General features: G+C 44.3%; 1 protein-coding gene across 1 annotated transcript in view; it reads left to right on the forward strand.

The window, feature by feature from the left end:
* The first annotated feature begins 2,636 nt into the window (after positions 1–2,636).
* tsga10 (testis specific, 10) overlaps positions 2,637–20,612 on the forward strand; it is a 97,898-nt gene continuing 79,922 nt past the window's right edge. The window contains exons 1-3 of the mRNA XM_078221464.1: positions 2,637–2,690; positions 7,140–7,265; positions 8,735–8,950. Of these exons, the coding sequence (XP_078077590.1) occupies positions 2,637–2,690; positions 7,140–7,265; positions 8,735–8,950 (396 nt within the window). The remainder of the gene's footprint in view (positions 2,691–7,139; positions 7,266–8,734; positions 8,951–20,612) is intronic.

Here is a 20,612-nt window from a genome sequence, read left to right on the forward strand (position 1 = left end):
GGCTTTTCTCCAGAGCAATTGGGGATGGGTAATAAATAAATTGCCAGTAACACTGCAGTCCTTAAATGAAAGGAAAACAAAATTGCAACCGAGTACTGCATTTGTGCTGCTGATTTTATACATTGGGGCGGAACGGCGGCACAGTGGTTAGCACTGCTGTCTCAGAACGCCAAGGATCTGGGTTCAATTCCAGCCTTGGGTAGCTGTGTGTGGAGCTTGCAAGTTCTCCCGGTATCTGCGTGGGTTTCCTCCGGGTGCTCCAGTTTCCTCCCACAGTCCGAAAGACGTGCTGATTAGGTGCCATGCTAAACTCTCCCTTAGTGTACCCGAACAGACACGGGAGTGTGGCGACTAGGGGATTTTCACAGTAACTTCATTGCAGTGTTTAGAGGGGAGAAACTGGTATTGTCACTAGACTAGTAATCCACAGACCTAAGGTAATTCTCTGGAGGCCAGGGTTTGAATCCCACCATGGCAGATGGTGAAATTTGAATTCAATAAAAAATATCTGGAATTAAAAGTCTAATGATGACCATGAAATCATTGTCAATTGCCATAACAGCCCATCTAGTTCACTAATGTCCTTTAGGGAAGGAAATCTGCCGTCCTTATACCTGGCCTGGCTTACATGTGACTCCAGATTCACAGCAATGCGGTTGACTCTTAAATGCCCTCAGGGGTTGGCAATAAATGCTGGGCCAGCCGGTGACGCCCAACATCCCATGAATAAAAAAAAGTAAGCCTACTTATGACACTAATAAATAAACTTAAACTTAAAACTGATTCATGCCGACTTAAGTCCTAATTGGTACAAGTTTCCTTCAATGCCCTTCGATTTCCTGCGCCTATGCAATTTATTATGTGTTGTTAACTGAATATGAGTATAGCATAGAAAGAGGCCATTCAGCCCATCAAGTCTGCCAGTTTTTCAAAGCCCAATCCACTTAGTTCCACTCACTATTACCTCAGTTTTTTGCAGCAGAGATACTTTATTGCATTATTACTAACTACTGAACAGCAGTTTTCATTTATAAAGTAAAATATATTATTAACTGGGTGTCACATAAATCAGAAACAGGAGACGACTTACACTGAAAGGAGGAGGGGGAGCGACGACGCCATGAATGACCTCTAACCTACATTGTTTGCCCGTTGTCAGGGACGCGGCGTTACTAGGCAACCGGCAGTGAGCGGAGCTAACGGTCGTGTTTTTTTTGTTCCCTTGTGGTCTTTGCATTATAGCATCTGGATTAAATCAGCCCGAGAGATTAAAGATCAATTTTGGAAGAAAAGTAGGAATTGGGGAGGGGAAGAAAAGAAAGCTTCAGAAGCCGTTTCCCCCTTCGCCCCTGCTCTAGGTGAGTGAATTGTGATTGGCTAGCACGGCTCAGCAACGGCGGCCGGGGAAAATTCTGATTGGTTCTTACGGCCGCGCCTGCCCCGCAATCGAATTGTGATTGGTTAGAACAATTTAGCCACGGCGGCTGAGGAAGGTTCTGATTGGTTCTTATGGCCGGAGGATATTCCGGATTGGTTCTTACGGGTATTGCTGATTGGCTCTCACGCCAGAGCCACCCACTCCCTCTCCTCGGCGAGTGAATTATGATTGGCTTAGAACGGCTTAGCAACGGCGACCGGGAAAAATTCTGATTGGTCTTTATGGCCGGAGAATATTCCCCATAGGTTCTTACGGCCGGGAATATTGCTGATTGGCTCTTAGACCACCCCCCCTCCTCAATGAGTCAATTGCGATTGGCTGAGAGCGGCTGAGCAACGGCGGCCGGGAAAAATTGTTGGTTGGTTCTTTCGGCCTGTCCTTTCCCCGCCCCCGCACGCCGGCCGGCGCGCACATGGCCCCGCCCCCTTTGTGAGGGTTGCTATAGGGGGGGGGGGGGCGGGGAGAGGCGCGAGCCGGCAGGTAAAGGTGTTCAGCTGCCCATCACCAAGGGAAGGTGGCGGCTCTCACCTTAGGTTGCTGCACCTTGTGAGGTGAGCCAGTCGGATCTCACCCTGAGCGGCGGTCCATTTGCACCTTGTGAGGGAAGTAAGAGGTTTGTGACGATGTTTATTTGAAGTTATCATGCGGATTAAAGTGTGTAGATGCCTCCACACACACAGGTTTGCTGGCTCGGCCTGTGAACCATGGAGAGTTGATGTGATGAAGTTTGCTGGTGCTTTTTTTTGTAATATTATAGATAATAAAAGCCTAATACTGCGGATGCTGGAATCTGAGGAAGAGTCATCCAAACGTTGGTTCTATTCTCCCATCACAGATACTGTAAGACCTGCTGAGATTTTCCAGCATTTCCAGTTTTTATATGTCATATTGAGTGTTGTTGGCCTTGCCCTGGGGTCTCTCTATTTTGAATGCCCCCCTCTCTCTCTCCTCCCTCAGCCCCTTGATGTCACAATGCCTCTCAGCCTCTGCTGGATGTGACAGCAGCGAACTGGGTGTCAGCTTGAGGGGTTGTGGGGGGATGGGATTAGGGGGTGGCAGGTTAGACTTTTAAAATATATTTCCCTGAAAACGGCCAGACATGTTACACACACATCAAAAGAAGAGGATTTAAACACAAATAGAGCCACGCCACCAAAACTCACCCTGGAGAACACACAGCCAAGTCTCCCCCACCAGCATGTCTTCAGAGTTACCTGAGCGCCGGTGGAGTTGGGCAGCCTCTGACTTCAAGGTAAAATTATAAATCTATGTATTTTTTAATATAAAGAACTGTCCGAATTCAACTCCATTCCCATCCACAACATTTTTGTTTTACAAAATAACTTGGCTTGAAAGTAAAAATCCATTTTTTTGTTTCCTTTGGCTACCCGCTAATCCCGAAATCATCTTTAAAAAAACACTCTCTTCTTTTTCACTTCAAACATAATTGTTACTGCACTCCTTCTTAATGACCCCACTCCGCGTTTCGGAAAATGAGACGAACCGTTTTACACGTAAATCTGGACAAACTTTAATTGAAACAGTCATAAAAGCCTGTGGTTGCTATAGCAACCGCTTCCCCCCATGGTTGTTTTACCAGTATCGTCCAGGTAAGGAAACTTCTTCCTCATTCAAGGAAAGTGTCTTTTTTTTAAAATCCCAATTAAATGCTTAGGCTATTCGAATTTCTAATTTAATTAACACAGCTCCTTTATGTAAAATGTGTGTTAAAAAAAAGTCTTTGGTTTCATACATGCAAAAACAAAGAGCAGTTTTAAACCTTGAAAGTATTGCTTGGAGAAAAACTGGAAAATCTCAGCAGGTCTGACAGCATTTGTGGAGTGAGAGTAGAGCCAACATTTCAAAATATTGTCTCTCTCCACAGATGTTGTGAGACCTGCTGAGATTTTCCAGCAGTTTTTGTTTTTGTTTCAAATTCCAGCATCCCCAGTATTTTGCTTTTATCAAAAGTATTGCTTAGATTGTGTTTTTTTTTTAGCTCAACCTCTGTCATAGGGAAATGCCAGATGTTATTATTAAAGATGTTATAACAGGGCTCTTGGACAATTTCAAAATAATCAGGCAGAGTCAACATGGTTTTGGTGAAAGGGAAATCACTTTTAACCAATTCTTTTGAAGAAACAGGTGCTGTGGATAAAGGGATTAAGGGATAAAGGGAACTGATGGATGTACCCTACTTAGATTTTCAAAAGGCATTTGATAAGGTGCCTCATTAAAGATTATTGCAGAAAATAAAAGCTTATGGTGAAGGGGTAGCAATTATATGGATAGAAGATTGGCTAATGCCAGGAAACATTGGGTATAAATGGATAACTTTCTGGTTGTCATGATGTGGAGATGCCGGCGTTGGACTGGGGTAAACACAGTAAGAAGTTTAACAACACCAGGTTAAAGTCCAACAGGTTTATTTGGTAGCAAAAGCCACAAGCTTTCGGAGCCTTAAGCTCCTTCTACAGGTGAGTGGGAATTCTGTTCACAAACAGGGCATATAAGACACAAACTCAATTTACAGAATGATGGTTGAAATGTGAATACTTACAGCTAATCAAGTCTTAAAGGTACAAACAATGTGAGTGGAGAGAGCATTAAGACAGGTTAAAGAGATGTGTATTGTCTCTAGACAGGACAGCCAGTGAGACTCTGCAAGTCCAGGCAAGCTGTGGGGATTACAGATAGTGTGACATAAACCCAATATCCCGGTTGAGGCCGTCCTCATGTGTGCGGAACTTGGCTATCAGTTTCTGCTCAGCGACTCTGCGCCGTCGTGTGTTGTGAAGGCCGCCTTGGAGAACACTTACCCGAATATCAGAGGCCGAATGCCCGTGACCACTGAAGTGCTCCCCAACAGGAAGAGAACAGTCTTGCCTGGTGATAGTCGAGCGGTGATTGAACACTGATAGAAAAAGCAAAGAGAAACAAACACCTCCTACCCCCTCCCCACTCGCCAGACTCCAAGCTGGCATTATGAGCCTTGATGCATTCCGTAATATTTCACACGCAGATAATGGCTTAAATGACTTAACTACCGAACAGTGTGATAGTTAAGAAATAAATTATTATTAAAACATAATAGAAATCAACAAAGGTATAATAAAATAGTTCACTATCTCACCTTGCAATATAGCTAGATTAACTGGGTGAACTATAGTTCCCCAACAAACTTTATCAGGTGGGAAGGCCAAGCACCTCTCCAAACTTTGAAAGTGGTATTTGTATCAGTGATCAGATGTGGAAGGAGTATTAAAATTCTGAAATGAGGGAGACATTTTGGATTGAATGTCTGCTCAGTTTATTTTATATGAAAGGTGTTGTTTCAAGGCAAAACTCTTCCTTGGAGACCATCAACTCAGTTGGAAATATTTTTCTCCCCCAGCCGCCTCACCAAATAAGAATAAAAATCATGACTGGCAGGGTGGTATTATAAAATGGATGCATATAAATTAGGAACGGAAGTAAGCTACTCCTGCTCCACCAATCAATAAGATAATAGCTCTTCTGATTCTTACCTCAAATCCCCCCCCCCCCCCCCCCCCCCAATGCCTATAACCTTTTACCTTCTTGCTTATCAAGAATCTAATTACCTCTGCCTTAAAAATATTCAAAGTCTCTTGATGGAGGCCAATCATTCAGCCCTAGGGCATGGTTGCAGGAGTTCCTGGTGTCCTAGGCCTAACCATCTTCAGCTACATGCATCCTCAACAATCTTCCTTCCAACTCGGGGTCAGAAGATTGCACAGTGTTCAGTACCATTCACAATTCCTCATCCTGAAGCAAAACTCGGACAATATTCAGGCTTGGGCTGATAAGTGGGCATGTGACATTTGTGTGACAAATGGGCCATATAATGACCATTTCCAACAAGAGAGAATCTAACTGCCATCCCTTGACATTCATTTGCATTGCCATTGCTGACTCCTCTTGCATCAACTTCCTAGGGGTTACCATTGGCTAAATATTGCACTGGACCAGTCATATAAATATCCTGGCTATGAGAGCAGGTCAGTGGCTGGGAGTCAGGATGTGAGTAACTCACATCCTGACTCCCCAAAGCCTATTTACCACCTATAATGTACAAGTCTGGAGTATGATCCAATACTCTCCATTTGCCTCTGAGTGTTGCTTCAACAACACTCACGAAACCTAACACCATTAAGGACAAAGCAGCCTACTTGGCACCCCATCCACCAGCTTCAGGACCCACTCCCTCCACCACCATTAACATACAGTGACAGCAGCATGTACCAGCTACAAGATACTTTGCAGGAATGCACTAAAGCCCCTTTGACAGCACCTTCCAAACCTCCAACTTTGACATTAGAAAGGCAGGGAAGACTGTCACCAGCAAATTTACAGCACTCTGAAGCACCTTGGGACATATTTATCATATTAAAGGTGTTGTATAATTTATAATAATGCTTTATAATAACATGAGTTACTTGGAAGAGTTCAATCCCACTCCTATTGAGAACATAAGTCTCCAAGTCTGGCAGTTGCTGATGGAGAATTCTGAGCTTTGTTTTTGGAGATTATTTTACTGACCTCTCCCTTCCACGTGCATGAAGCTGATTAAGGTGTATCACAGGGAAATCCTTTACAAGTAAGAGAACGGTAAAATATTAACAGATATAAATCTAGTTAAAACAGTGATATTGTCAACCAGAGATATTAAAATTTTACATGTAATCTAATATCATGCAAAATAATGAAATTAAAACCCTGTAAGCAGGTGGCACTGTGATTTTCTTCCCTGCCCTTTTTGAGCTGTTGTCCAGCTTAATCTTGATGCCTCTTCCTGCTATGCCCCACCAGATATAAATCCAAGGGTCAGTGTCAACCAGCTCTTCAACCCAAGCCCACGATGTCCTTGCCCTATATCTCAAACAGGAGGCAGGCTGCCTCAAACACAATGTATTTGCTTGTGAGTGCAAGCTCTGTCATCTCTTTCTGTATCCATGTTTTTAAAAGTGAAACGCAACTACAGGACTAAGGGAAGCAAATCCATGGGTCACTGTTGATATAAGCGCAGTCAATATATTGTAATCCAGGGATGCGGGTAAATTGATGAAGGACATCAAGCCAGGATATTAAACTCTAAATTATACGCAAGGAGATTGACTAGTATGCCATTAGCTGATATTGTTAATTACAATACCATGATAACATTTTAGAAAATCAAGCCAAGAAAGCTGATTGTGATTTATTTTTGAACAGAACAACAGCATTTGGTATGTGTAGAATACGTAATGGGCAAGTGAAAATCAGCTAAACAATTAGTTTGTGAATGATAAGGCTGTTCTCATGGCTAATGGGTATCTTTCACATCTACTCTACTTGTATCTCTACAAATCTAATTCTTAAATTAATTTATAGCCAGTTATAAAATTTACAAATTGTAGTAATGTGCAAACTTCAAAGATAATTATTTATTGGCATCTCTCTCAATCACTGCTACTGACAACATATTTATTGCCATTCTCTCTCAATCACTGCCGATATAAGCGCAGTCTATATATTGTAATTGAGGGGGTGAGGGTAAAGTGATCTCCAGTGCTGTAATATCCTGTATAAAGTCTATTTTTCCAAGACCAAATGAAAATCTTTTATTGCAATTACTTGTTTCCAATTATATTATGCTATTAGACTGACTTGATTTTTTTTCTCTCTCCTCCCCCTCCATCAGGAAAGTGCAGGCAAGTGTATAGACCGCCTGCGTCACAACCTTGCATCTGAGGTAGCCTGTGAAGTCGCAGAGATTAAAGAAAGGAATAGAAGTAGTGAAGAACATAACTTTCAGCTAAATTATCAGGTGATCCATTTAGGCAAATCTTCTCTAACTTTCTTTTAAACACAAATGTGAACAACAAGATATTGAAATGAACTCCCTTAAACACCTAATAAGATTTTCAGCTTTTCCCAGACCAAACTCTGATTTGAGTTTGTGTATCTCCTCTCCCTCCCTGTCTGCTAAAAAAGGTATGCTACAATTGTGGGGGATTTCAATCTTCACTCAGCTAGATAGATTGGAGGACCAATGCTCACTGCATGGGACTTTGACATCAGGAACAACATGAGGGTGGAGGGGGACTTTAAGTGTGACTTAATGCAGAAGAGGTAGTAGCCAACAGCATTTGGGGCCAATTAAAACTCCCAGGAGGTAGAATTTAGGATGCCTTCAATGAGAGGATTAGTCAAGTTGCTAGATGTGAAGGATTTGAAGAAGATAGAGGTATACTAGAATGATTTTGGGAATGAGGGATTCCAGTTGCGATGATATACTGAAGAAGGTGGAGTTGTTCTTCATAAAGTAGAAAAGGCAAAGAGATGTTTGAAACCATGAAGGGTTTGCATCCTTTCTCTTCATTCACTCTGTTTCCAGTAGCTGAATGATCAATAACCAGAGGGCGCAGATATAAGATTTGCAAAAGAACCAGAGATGACTTGAGGAAAAACCTACCTGTTTAGGATTTCAATTGCCTTCTGATAGGATGGTGGAAACAGATTGAACAGTACCCTTCAAAAGAGAATTTGATGATACTTCAAAGAGAAAAAGAACATAGGGACATGGGAGAGTGGGACTAACTAGATTGCTCTTTGAAAGAGAGCTAATGAAGATTTGCTGCACTATTCTATGATCTATATCCTGGCCTTTTTGGGATAGGTAGGAGTAAACTAAATTTTTTTTTATTAGTGTCGCAAGTAGGCTTACATTAACAATGCAATGAAGATACTGTGAAAATCCCCCAGTCACCACACTCTAGTGTCTGTTTGGGTACACAGAGAGAAATTAGCATGGCCAATGCACCTAACTAGCATGCCTTTCAGACTGTGGGAGGAAACCAGACCACCCAGAGGAAACCCATGCAGACACGGGGAGAACATACAAACTCCACACAGGCAGTGACCCAAGCCGGAAATCGAACCCGGGTCCTGGCACTGAGAAGCAGCAGTGCTAACCACTGTAACACTGTGCCACCCACTTGATGACAGTCAAATATACTATATAAGTGTGAATTGTTGCTTCCTATAATGTCTTGGAGGTGGGAGGAAGGGTGGGGGTGGGGGGGGAGGGGGGAGGAAGGGTGGGGTTGGGGGGGGGGGGGGAGGGGGGAGGAAGGGTGGGGTTGGGGGTGGGGGAGGGAGGTGGAATCAGGATATTGAATTCGATGATCAAGGTGAATGGTGGAGCAGGCTCCAAGGGCTGAATGACCCCCACCTCCTGCTTCTAGTTTCTATGTTTCTAATTAAAAAGAGAAAGTAACTTTATTTTGCTTTCAGATTGAGCAGCTAGAGAAGACAAATCATACTTTGGAGAGGCAAATCCATGGCTTGTTGCAAAGTAAAGAAGATGTATCCCACCAAGTAAAAAAGTTGACAAACAAGAACCAGGAGCTCTCCAAGGAACTTAATGAGATAGATCGATCATCTGAGAAACTTGAAAAGGATAAAGAATTAGCACTCGCTGTTGCATGTAATGAAATTAAAATAGCTGAGGTGGGTTAGAATTTATCCACAGTGTGACAGAATTTGTACTGTTGTATTTTGTTTTAAACCTTTGAATTGCTTTAAAAAAATTGCTACTTTTGAAAGAATTATTGCTTCCATTCAAAGCCTGGAAATAATGTCCTTTTCATCGAGAAATGATATAACTATGAATCCTAACTAGCCACCACTATCAGTGGGTATATCTATAATCCTGGTAAGAAATATATTCTACTATCCCATGGATTCGATTTAAAAATCTTAATATAAAATATTTTAATAATTCCAAAAACAAGGTATCAATTCAATATTTATTACTTTGGCTGTGAATTTTCAAATAATTAGTAATTGAAAAGATTTTTGTCTCCTGTGATTGCGGCACAAGGACACATCTGGAAACCTGGGTCTGGGTGTTGAAGTTGCGACTGGGTTGTGCTAAATGTCCATGCTGATGGAGTGCATGAGTCTCATTGAAGATATGTAATTTGAGGCAGGGGTACCCTCCCTTGCATTTTCTGATGTTCGTCCTTCAAATTTAATATCAGCGATTATGTTGCCATATCCCAAAAAAGCTGCACCGACAAGCTGACTTCCTCATCTTCAATATTGGAATTCTTAATAATGTACCAAATTATTATTAAGCAAGTGACAGTGCAGTTGCAGATTGAAGTTTTTGTTGGTTTAGTTTATTTTTCCATTTTTGCAGTTTGCTTTTTTTAATCCTGTTGGGAGGATTTCCGATGATACAGAAGGCGTGGATCCTTGCGTAGCAATTACTCTGGGAATTCTTTGTCTTCTGGAAGCCAGAAAGTGAAGAATTCAATATATATTGGAGAAGAGCAGATGTATGAATGATACCATAGTCATTTGGCCATATGTAATTTTCTATGGTTCTATGGGATATGGTCCAAGTGCAGGTCAGTGGGACTAGGCAAAAAATGGTTCGGCACAGACAAGAAGGGCCAAAAGGCCTGTTTCTGAGCTGTAATTTTCTATGGTTCTATATCTGTGAGGAGCTCTGTCTTTTATGCTTCACTGTGGGGTGCTGTTTTGAAATTTGCCATCCATGTTGCTATCAAATCAGCCGCGTCCTTATTAAATGGCAGAGTAGGCTCGAGAGGCTGAATGGCTTAACTCCTGCTCCTTATTTGTGTGTTCACACAATCAGGTCTCCATTCCTGATCAAAGATAACTCTGTTTGTGGTGGCAAAGGTCACAGCTGTCTTAAATTTCACTATGATTGGCTGCTTTCAAGCTGCCTCTGGGAAGGGCTGTCAACTGAGTAGTGTGTGTGGAACTAGTGCCAATCTCTGGTCACTATTGCATTAGTTGTGAGTTCAAGGATTTCATCACTTTTTCATCTTCAGAGTTTGTATTCCCAAGCAAACAGTGTTTCATTGATGGTATCATATGAGCTCCTTTCACCACCAAGTTAGCAACATTTGAGTTCAAAGTGATCTTATTCCTTTAATGCCCAGGTTGTATGTGATCATTAGAACATCATATGTAGGTTCTTACTTGGTTCCCTCAAAGTAAATGATGATACAAATAATGTATGCCACTCGATGGTCCCACAATCAGCCTTATATTCTGAATGAACAGCACTATCCTTTTGACCAGTGGCTGATGATACTGGTGGCAATCCACAGGAAGAAATCTATTGACATGTGTTTCAAGGGCACGCAATAAAGATCCTTCTGTCTGGAGGTTAGAGTGGTTGTTTTATTGTATAGTCAAGTAGAGGCATTGAAAATTGAAATAGCCTTTTAAACTGAGCATATTTCTGATTCATAAATGATAACTTTTGCAATCTTTGAATACGCAGCTGTGTTAGGATTTGATTTATTATTATCACATGTATCAACATACGGTGAAAAGTATTGTTTCTTGCTAGCTATACAGAGCATAGAGAAGGAAACGAGAGAGTACAGAATGTAGTGTTAGTCATAGCTAGGGCGTAGAGAAAGATCAACTTAATGCAAGGTAGGTCCATTCAAAAGTCTGACAGCACAGGGAAGAAGCTGTTCTTGAGTCGGTTGGTACATGACCTCAGACTTTGTGTCTTTTTCCTGATGGAAGGTGGGAGAGAGAATGTGTGGAGTCCTTAATTATGCTGGCTGCTTTGTCGAGGCAGCGGGAAGTGTAGACAGTCAATGGGTGGGAGGCTGGTTTGTGTGATGGATTGGGCTACATTCACGACCTTTTGTAGTTTCTTGCAGTCTTGGGCAGAGCAGGAGCCATACCAAGCTGTGATACAGCCAGAAAGTGCTTTCTATGGTGCATCTGTAAAAGTTGGTGAGTCGTAGCTGACATGCCAAATTTCCTTAGTCTTCTGAAAAAGTAGAGGCGTTGGTGAGCTTTCCTAACTATAGTATCAGCATGGGGGGGACCAGGACAGATTGTTGGTGACCTGGACACCTTAAAAACTTGAAGCTCTTGACCCTTTCTAACTCGTCTCCATTGATGTAGGCAGGGGCATGTTCTCCTCTACGCTTCCTGAAGTCGATAACAATCTCCTTCATTTTGTTGACATTGCGGGAGAGATTATTGTCGCTGCACCAGTTCACCAGGTTCTCTATCTTATTCCTGTACTCTGTTTGAGATCCAACCCACTATGGTGGTGTCATCAGCAAACTTGAAAATCGAATTGGAGGGGAATTTGGCCACATAGTCATAGGTGTATAAGGAGTATAGTGGGGGCTGAGAACACAGCCTTGTGGGGCACTGGTGTTGAGGATGATCGTGGAGGTGTTGTTGCCTATCCTTACTGATTTGTGGTCTGAGGGTTAGGAAGTTCAGGATCCATTCAGAGGGAGGAGCTGAGGCCCAAGCCACAGTTTGGAGATGAGTTTCGTAGGAATAATGGTGTTGAAGGCTGAGCTGTAGTCAATAAATAGGAGTCTGACATAGGTGTCTTTGTTATCTCGGTGTTCCAGGGTTGAGTGCAGGGCCAGGAGATGGCGTCTGCTGTGGACCTGTTGCAGTGATAGGCAAACTGTTGGGGATCCAGGCAGTCCGGGAGACTGGAATTGATTCGTGCCATGACTAGTCTTTTGAAGCACTTCGTAATGTTGGATATCAGAGCCACCGGGCGATAGTCATTAAGATATGATTTCCTTATACACCTCAATTCACTCCATCTCAAGCTGAAATTTGCTTTTGAGATGGAGCAATCAAAGGTGCTAGTGGAGAAATCCGCTAATGGGTTCTCCAGTTCAAGCTTTCACTAGCCAATGTACACATTGGAGTTTGTATAGTTCAAGGTGCTATAAGATTGGCCTCATCACCAATCATGTAAAGAGGACCACTAGCCATTTTCTCACCTTGAAAGTTTGATGCAGAAATAGTGTCAAAAGTTATCCGGTGGGACAATGGCTGTCCTGATCAGATGAGTGTTCCCTATTTTCAGGAGGATGCACTTTTTGAAGATGTGGGCCAGGATTTTCCACTCCTGTTGGCGACAAGAGCGGAAAATATCACAAGGCCCAAGTCGCATTTTATTTTGGCATGAAGGCTTACTGTGATTGTTTCCTCCCCTGTCAGCGATAGGCCGTCTTTCCTGTCATTCAATGTCGGAAACCTTATTTGAATACATTTGCATATCATTATCAGGTGCATATGCCGGAATCATCCCCCCGCCCCCCCCCAACTCATGAAATATTCCATCCATGCCAACGTGAAGTCAGAACAGTGCAAATCATAACTGGCTTCAAAAGGCATGCACCTGGCAAATACCCCTGCGAGGGGAGTTCAGAGATGAGTGCAGCGATCGTGGAGTGGTCTGCTTATTAAAGGAGCTGATTCGGGTGAGCAGCCTTTGAACTGATAGTAGCAGCTCTGACTTAACGGGCTCTGACTCGGGGGTGCACAGGCTCTGACTCTAGGCAGACCGGGATGGCACTTGGAGGGTACTAGGGTAACAGTGAAAGGGTACTGGGGGCCTAGTTAGGGGAGACTGGGGGATTGATTTGCCGGGGTGGGGGGGGAGGGGGGAGGACTCTAAGGTGTCAGAGGACACTGGGAGAGCGGGGTGGGGGGCTGTTCAATCTAGGTAGACCGGGGGGGGGAGGCTGTCAACTGTCAGTGGTTTACAGCATGGAAACAGGCCCTTTGGCCCAACTTGTCCATGCTGCCCTTTGTTTTGCTAATCCCTATTGCCTGCATTTGGCCCATATCCCTCTATACCCATCGTACCCATGTAACTGTCTAAATGCTTTTTAAAGGACAAAATTGTACCCAACTCTACTACCGCTGGCAGCTTGTTCCAGACACTCGCCACCCTCTGTGTGAAAAAATTGCCCCTCTGGACCCTTTTATATCTCTTCCCTATCACCTTAAACCTATGCCCTCTAGTTTTAGACTCCCCTACCTTTGGGAAAAGATATTGACTATCCAGCTGATCTGTGCCCCTCATTATTTTATAGACTTCTATAAGATCACACCTCACCCTCCTACGCTCCAGAGAAAAAACTGTGAAAGCACCATTCCTGAAGTTGCCTTCTGATGCTGGGCTGCTGGCTTCTTGGAATGACATCAGAGGGGAAGCCTGGGGCAGTGTGGGGGTGGGTGTGCAGTCATCACGGACTGATCGTTCTACTCAAACCCGGTGAGGGGGGATTTCTGTAGGTGGGATGTTGATGAGAGCAAAGCTAATAGAAAGACGTGTCAGTCATCATTTCCCTGTTGCAGCTGAGACTGTTCAGCTGTAACTCAATTGACATGTTTGCACTCACACAATTATGCCCACTCAACAAGCACCACCTGTGTGTGAGTGCCACTGATTGCTGCTCAGCAATTAGCCCTTGGCACAGACTTCCAAAATTGCTGCCATGGTGTGTCTGCATCATTGGCCAACTGGCAAAGAAAATGCATTTCCTTAGACAGTTATCAATGGCACACTGCTTGTGGAGAGACTCCTAACCCTTGTCTGTGTGCTGAGGTGCATATTGACAAGTGCCTCCCCCATAGACAAGGTTGAGTGCAAGTCCTGGTGTAAAGCTTGGGACATGCCTGCACCTGAGACAGGAATGGCCAAAGCTGTAGCCACTTGGTCATGGGGTGTGGGGCAAAGGTGAGGTGGGGTTTTGCCCAACCAGCATGTGAATGAAGGACTGGGCATCAAAGTGATGACCAGGACATGAGACAGTGGACTTTGAGAGGGAGCTTTAGAATGGACAAAGACTGGCCCTTCGGAAACAGAAGCGATCCAACAAGTGTGTCTCTGTTACTGAAGAGAGTGTATGAAACATACATTCAACATACATGAGCCTGGTGAATTCACTGTTAGTCTTCTCATTCATAGGCAGGAGAGAAGAAGATGTCAACAGAAGCACCTGGCTCGCCAAAAGCAGGAGCAGAATCATGAAGAGGAAAGTGTTGCAAGCCTGCTCCACACGCAGAGGATCTATCCTAGAGGCCTGTCATTCAGAGATGCCTCACTAGACCCAGGGTCTACAGACAGTTGCTAACAGACCTACAGATATCTGAGACCCAGTGTCGCTGAAGACTACACATGTTCAGGGAACTGGTTGGTCACCTCTGCCACCTTCTGCAGGATTTGGTGCTACGGGGACTTGGAGGGCATCCACTGCCAGTGTCAATGAAAGTACAGCAGTGTCTCCTTCCAGAGCTCCACAGGTGACCTCCTATGGGATTTTGCAAGCCTCTGCACATAAGTGCATCCAGGAGGTAACAGACATAATCTTTACATGACACAACTTCATCCATTTTGACTGGGATTAGGCAAGCCAGGATGTAAAAGAGATGGGCTTTGCTCAAATCTCTGCCTTTCCACAGGTACACATTGACTGCACTCAATTAATACTCAGATCTTTAGGGCATCAAGCAATGAACTGCATGAACCACAGTTCTGACAATGTTCAGCTGATCTGCGGCCACACAGACTTATCCTTCCAGGTGCATGCTCGATCCCTGGGGAGTGTGCACAATTCCTACATTCTGAGCTGCTCTTAGATCCTTGACATATTTCAGGGTCCACAGTAGCTGCAGGTTTGGCTCCTTGGAGATGAGGGTTAATCAGTGAGGATGTGGCTGATGATGCCTGTGCAGAGGCCAGAGTGTAGCTGAGACAAGGTACAATGCAGATCATGTTGCAACTTGCACTTTGGTGGAGCAGATCACCCGAGATGCTGAAGATGATGTAATATAATCCACGGAGGATGTCACGCATCATGTTCATTTGCTGTGCCCTGCACAACATGGCGCTGCAATAAGGGGAAGATGAACTGCCTAAGGAGGAGATGGAGGAGCGGTATGTTTCCACCAATGACGAGGACATTAAAGCGGACGAGGCTGTGGAGTTCCTTGAGGGAGAGAATGCCATTGCCTCATATCTGACAACGTCCAGATGAACTTGGAATGGGCTCATTTCCACTTGGCATCCTATTATCTTCACATTCCTTCTGTGAGCATTGCTCTCCTGTCTGGCTGATAGCTTATCACCCTCTGTCATGGAGACGCATCAGTTACCATAGTTCCAACATTGTAGGAGGGTGATGACAACTTGCAGTGGAGACAGTGCAAAGATCCTCACAGAACTTCTGTGAATGTCTGGCTGATGGTATCTCACTTGCTGTCAATGATTAGGGTCATACTATGGTGGTACAGCAGAGAAAGTTTAGCCTCATCCTTTTGTGAGGTTCAATGTCATCGGAGGCAAATGGGATGGGGGACAACCATAGCCCAAAGGTGCAGAGAGCACACATTGACAATGACTGGAATGAGTGCTCACCCTTTACATTGTGGGAGACATCCTCATTCCCTACGAGAAACCGGCATGGCTGATGTCACTCATTGTGAAAGGACTAATATGCTAGAAACTTTGCACAAAACACAAGGAGGAAGCCCTGGACTGAGCACCCTGCCTTTTTCCGGTACAGGAATCCAGTTTTCAGGTCAGGACTACAGAAACACAGCTCATCAGTACAAGAAGCCATGGAAAGGGTGCAATTAGTGAGAGCTTATTTATAGAGGTGAATGTTATGTATAAGTGCTTAACAACCAAGCCCATGCTGTGTAACTATAGCTTCTTGACCTTTCTAACCCTGCTGCTGGTGCATCCCCAACATCCACAGTGGCGATGGAGGCAGCCTGCTGTCTGTGATGACGTTGGCAACTGTCCTCAGGACTGAGACCTTTCAGGGTCCTGCTGTGTGGCAGTGGCACCTTCCTTATCCTTTGGAGCTGAACCAATAACTGAGGGGATTCAGATGGGCAGGACACTCCTGGAGTCATCTGGTTAGGCTGTACGCCCTCTGATCCTCCTCCCTATGGATGCCTGAGGACTCTTGGCTTACTCCTTAGGGTAGAAGGGCACCTGGAGTGAGTTTGAAAAGGCCTGCCATCTTCTGGCTTTGGCACTTATTGGTTCCCAGCAAGTGCCTTACACAAGGTCTCCACAGTGACTACTGTCCTAGCTGTGTTGACCTCATTGTGTTGCACTGTCAGCACAATCACCTAACGTGCAAAACTGACGGATTCCTCCATGCAACCTTTCAATCTGACGAGTGTACCAAACATCTCCTAATTTTTCAAAGTTTGCCTTTGGAGCTCCAGCAACTGAGGCTTGACCGAGTCAACAGGCATGTTATCTGACTGGAACTCAGCAGATTACTGGCCACCAGCAATCTTCTGAGTGCCGGCACCCTGGGATACCCCTGCCTTCACCTGCTGTGGATCTGACATTGATGTGCTCACCAAATTGTGACCCAGAGGGTGCTCTAAAACTAGGTCTCAAATCTGTGTCTTTGTGCTGGTGGAGGGTGTGGGTGAGCTGTAACAATTCTTCCACTTTAGGCTCTGTGAATTCCTCCTCTGTGCTGCTCTCAAGTGTGAGGTCAAGGACTTGGCTGGCGGATTCCCTCAGCTGCTTCCCAGATATACCTGATAAAGAAAGGAGAGTTCATTAGTGCATGACAGGGGCCTGAGAAACAGCAGACATGACTCACAGCATTGTTGTCTGATGGATGTTGCAGTGCTGAATCCTCACTTGGTTGACGCTGGTCTCACTATTAGCATAGGAGCACTGTGTTCTCCCTGGCCAGCAGAATGGCTCTTTCCTCAAAGTCCATGAGGGTATTCAGTTATAGCATCCTTCCCACCTGATATCTCTTCCTCTTGTGAGTCAATTTTCCTGCATAAAGACTGACGGAGAGAGTGTAATCAGGACACATGCCAAATGTGTACGGGAGAGTGAGTGGTGGTGTCCCTTGAGCTGGCAGTGAGAAAGATCCCTGTGGATGTGTGATGGATGTCTGAGGTGAGAGTGATGAACTGGATGGCTGACCTTTTCTGCAGGGCCTTGCCACTGAGTGCTGCTGCCACTGCCTCCTGTGCTGGGTAGTGACCTTGCCGTCTAGTTTTCTTCCTGTGCACGGGTGGAGGATATTACATCGGGTTCCTACTGCACCCAGAAGTCTCTCCAAGCAGGCATCTGAAACCTTGGGTGCAAATTTCTTACAAGCCATCACTTCCCAGTGAACTATGAAGTGTGGCTGGTGTGTACTGGGGTGGTCTTTAAAGGTGATGGCAAGACAGACTAATCAGAGGTCACCCAGCCTTGTGGAACCCGTGGGACCATCAAAGTGCCACACTCTATGGCAGAAAAAGCCACCATTGCTGTCAGTTTCAAAGCTATTTTTCCTGTTCACCATTTGCCTTTTCTGGATAAATCTCACCTCATGATTTATTCTTTCCCCACAGGTTGGATTTTAAACTGGCACACCACACAAACGATTTTTTAAAAAGAAAGCGCCCACAGGCTAAACTTTTTCAGAACACACATTTGCATTCCCACAAATATTGAATGAAGATATACAGTCCACTCCCTGGACTTCCTAACTATTCACACCACACTGAGACTTTGCAAATATTTCTGAGATGAGACATCAAAATTCAGTTACCTGTTCTGAAACAATAACTGCAGCAGACATGAACTAATCTAATCCCTCTGGAATGTACAACCAACAAGGTATTTCAGTTCAGTTACCTGTTCTGAAACAACTACAGCAGGAGAAAAGAAGTGGAAAGGACAATGCTATACTGAAACTGGCTGTTGGTTTAATGTTTAGTTTATTTATTTATTAGTCACAAATAACACTGCAATGAAGTTACTGTGAAACTCCCCTAGTTGCCACACTCCGGTGCCTGTTTGGGTCAATGCACCTAACCAGCATCTCTTTCAGACTGCGGGAGGAAACAGGAGCACCCGGAGGAAACCCACACAGACAACGGGGAGAATGTGCAAACTACACACGTTGGAGTGACCCAAGCCAGGAATCGAATCCGGGCCCCTGGCGCTGTGAGGCAGCAGTACTAACCATTGTGCCACTGTGCCACCCCATGTTCTCAGGTACATGCACTCTCACTCTTGCTGTCTAGTTTGTGGCGGAAATACTCAATCTGATCTAGAATGTGACCATCCTGAGAAGACCATGATTGCAAATGGATATCTTATGAAACATAAATCTGCTCCGTAGAATAGCCAAGCTAAATGGCCACAACATTGAATCACCATATTGAGTCCAATCAAGGAACAGATAATTATACAATCCATTATTTTCTTTCATGGACTGTTTTTTAAAAAAAACTTTCAAATGAGACAAAGGCCCCAAAAAGTGCCTGATCTAGCTCCAATTAATCTTGAAAAGCAAAGTATCTCAAAAATTTGAACAACAGTTAAGCGAGGTATTTTCATGTTGCAACTATGCAGTGGCTATATAATTGGCATTTTCCAATAACAGGATGCTACTGATGGTCCAAAAAATGTTCTGCCATCTCTCAATCGAGCAATGTCACTTATGAATTCCAGTGTAATGCCAGGTTCATAGGTTATAAATCCCAGTGATGGGTTAATCAAATCAAATATCATTCTCCTTTGATTGTTCTTGGGGTGGGGGGTGGAAAGCATCTTCTTCAGAGAGGCTATTGCAGCTTCAGAGGTGAACCCAGGTAGCTTTTGCATTTCAGTTGAGCAGGAATAATCATCCACAACAATGAGAAATACTTCCCCTGTTAATTTGAATACATCCATACCAAGGTGTTCCTGTGGCCTGGATGGAACAGAGGGGGACAGAAATGGTTCTTTCTGCTCCTGTCTGTGTATGGTACAGGCTATGCATTTGGAGACCATGTCTTTGAGAGAGGGCAAGCTACCTGCTACCATGCAGATTGCACCTTGGTCCGTTAGTTTGGTAATACCGAAATGCTGCTAGTGAATGTTCTGGAATGCGTCCTGGCAGAGAGCTCGTGGGGCCACCAAATGCTCATAATAGACCTAGGGAATCATCAATGATGCTGATGTGGCAATGTGTTCAAAGAAATACCTCGGGGCCAAGTTACTGGAAACATACTCTGGCCATCCATCAAGGCAGTATGTGTGAATCTGCACACATTCATCATCCTGCATTTCAGCCTCCTGAAATTCTTGTAACTTGTGCACGGAAGCTGGCATATATTGAATGGTTAAGGTTGTGAAAGCCTTGACTTCCTTGACAAAATTTTTGTCTTGTCCTGGGTCGTTTGCTTTGTGAGGGGACTAAAGCCTCATCCTACATAATATTTGTATAAAATATACATTGAAAATATACAAAGCTCATTGCTATCCCAAAAATGGATTCTATGTCTATCTGTGACCCTTGAACAAAAGGAGCTACCTGGCAGTATCGGAGAGATTTGCACCTCATTATCACTGAAGCAACACTAATAGCCCTAATCTACACCGCTAACTTGGAAATTCTGTACCATTGCCCACAAGACTGATTCATCTCCACATGCCTAGCTCATCATGTGATGTCAACACCACCGGAAAAGTGAATTACCCGGCCTCAGTTTTCAGCTCGCTAATCTCCGTGAAGGAATACCTCATTGGACTTGGTTCTGGACTCTGAAACCAAAATTATTTTCCCGGCAGATTCTACCCTGTAAATCTTTCTCTATCCCTCTGTTGCTGCATGAATGAAAAGAAGCAACATTGCTACCCTCCTCCTGTGTTTTTGTGTGTGCAAATAAACTAACTCTAATCTCGAGTTTGCTTTGGGGTTATTAGTAGAAAGCTGGATTGCAACAAAACCGAGGGTTTGGGAAATATGCCACAGCTCATAAAGAGAAAAGCAAATCAAACACGTTTCTATTTATGGACAGGTGGTCAGAGGAGAAATTAGTGTTGTTTAAATTATCTCCCCTGCTGTCCACGATAACTTATTTAACTTTAAGGATTGAGACCTATGCAGGCTTTCCCACTTGACAAGGCGCATTCCTGGTTCTGAATGACATGTAGGCCCAGAAAAGTGGAGTCATACCCTGGAACAGGCACTCGGGGGATTCCCCACTCACCCCCGGAGCTTCCCATGCAAGGACTGCTCAAGAATCACCTGGATTTGATTCCGAGACTTTGGATGGTTCTAACATGGGTGGCACAGTGGTTATATACAGTGGTTACACAGAGGCATTGCTGCCTCACAGTGCCAGGGGCCCGGGTTCGATTCCCGGCTCGGGTCACTGTTTGTGCGGAGTCTGCACGTTCTCTCTGTTCCTGTGTGGTTTTCCTCCGGGTGCTCCGGCTTCCTCCCTCAGTCCAAAAGATGTGCTGGTTAGGTGCATTGGCCATGCTAAATTCTCCCTCAGTGTACCCGAACAGGTGCCAGAGTGTGGCGAC

Source organism: Mustelus asterias, chromosome 10 (genome assembly GCF_964213995.1).
Source record: "Mustelus asterias chromosome 10, sMusAst1.hap1.1, whole genome shotgun sequence".
Lineage (NCBI taxonomy): Eukaryota > Metazoa > Chordata > Chondrichthyes > Carcharhiniformes > Triakidae > Mustelus > Mustelus asterias.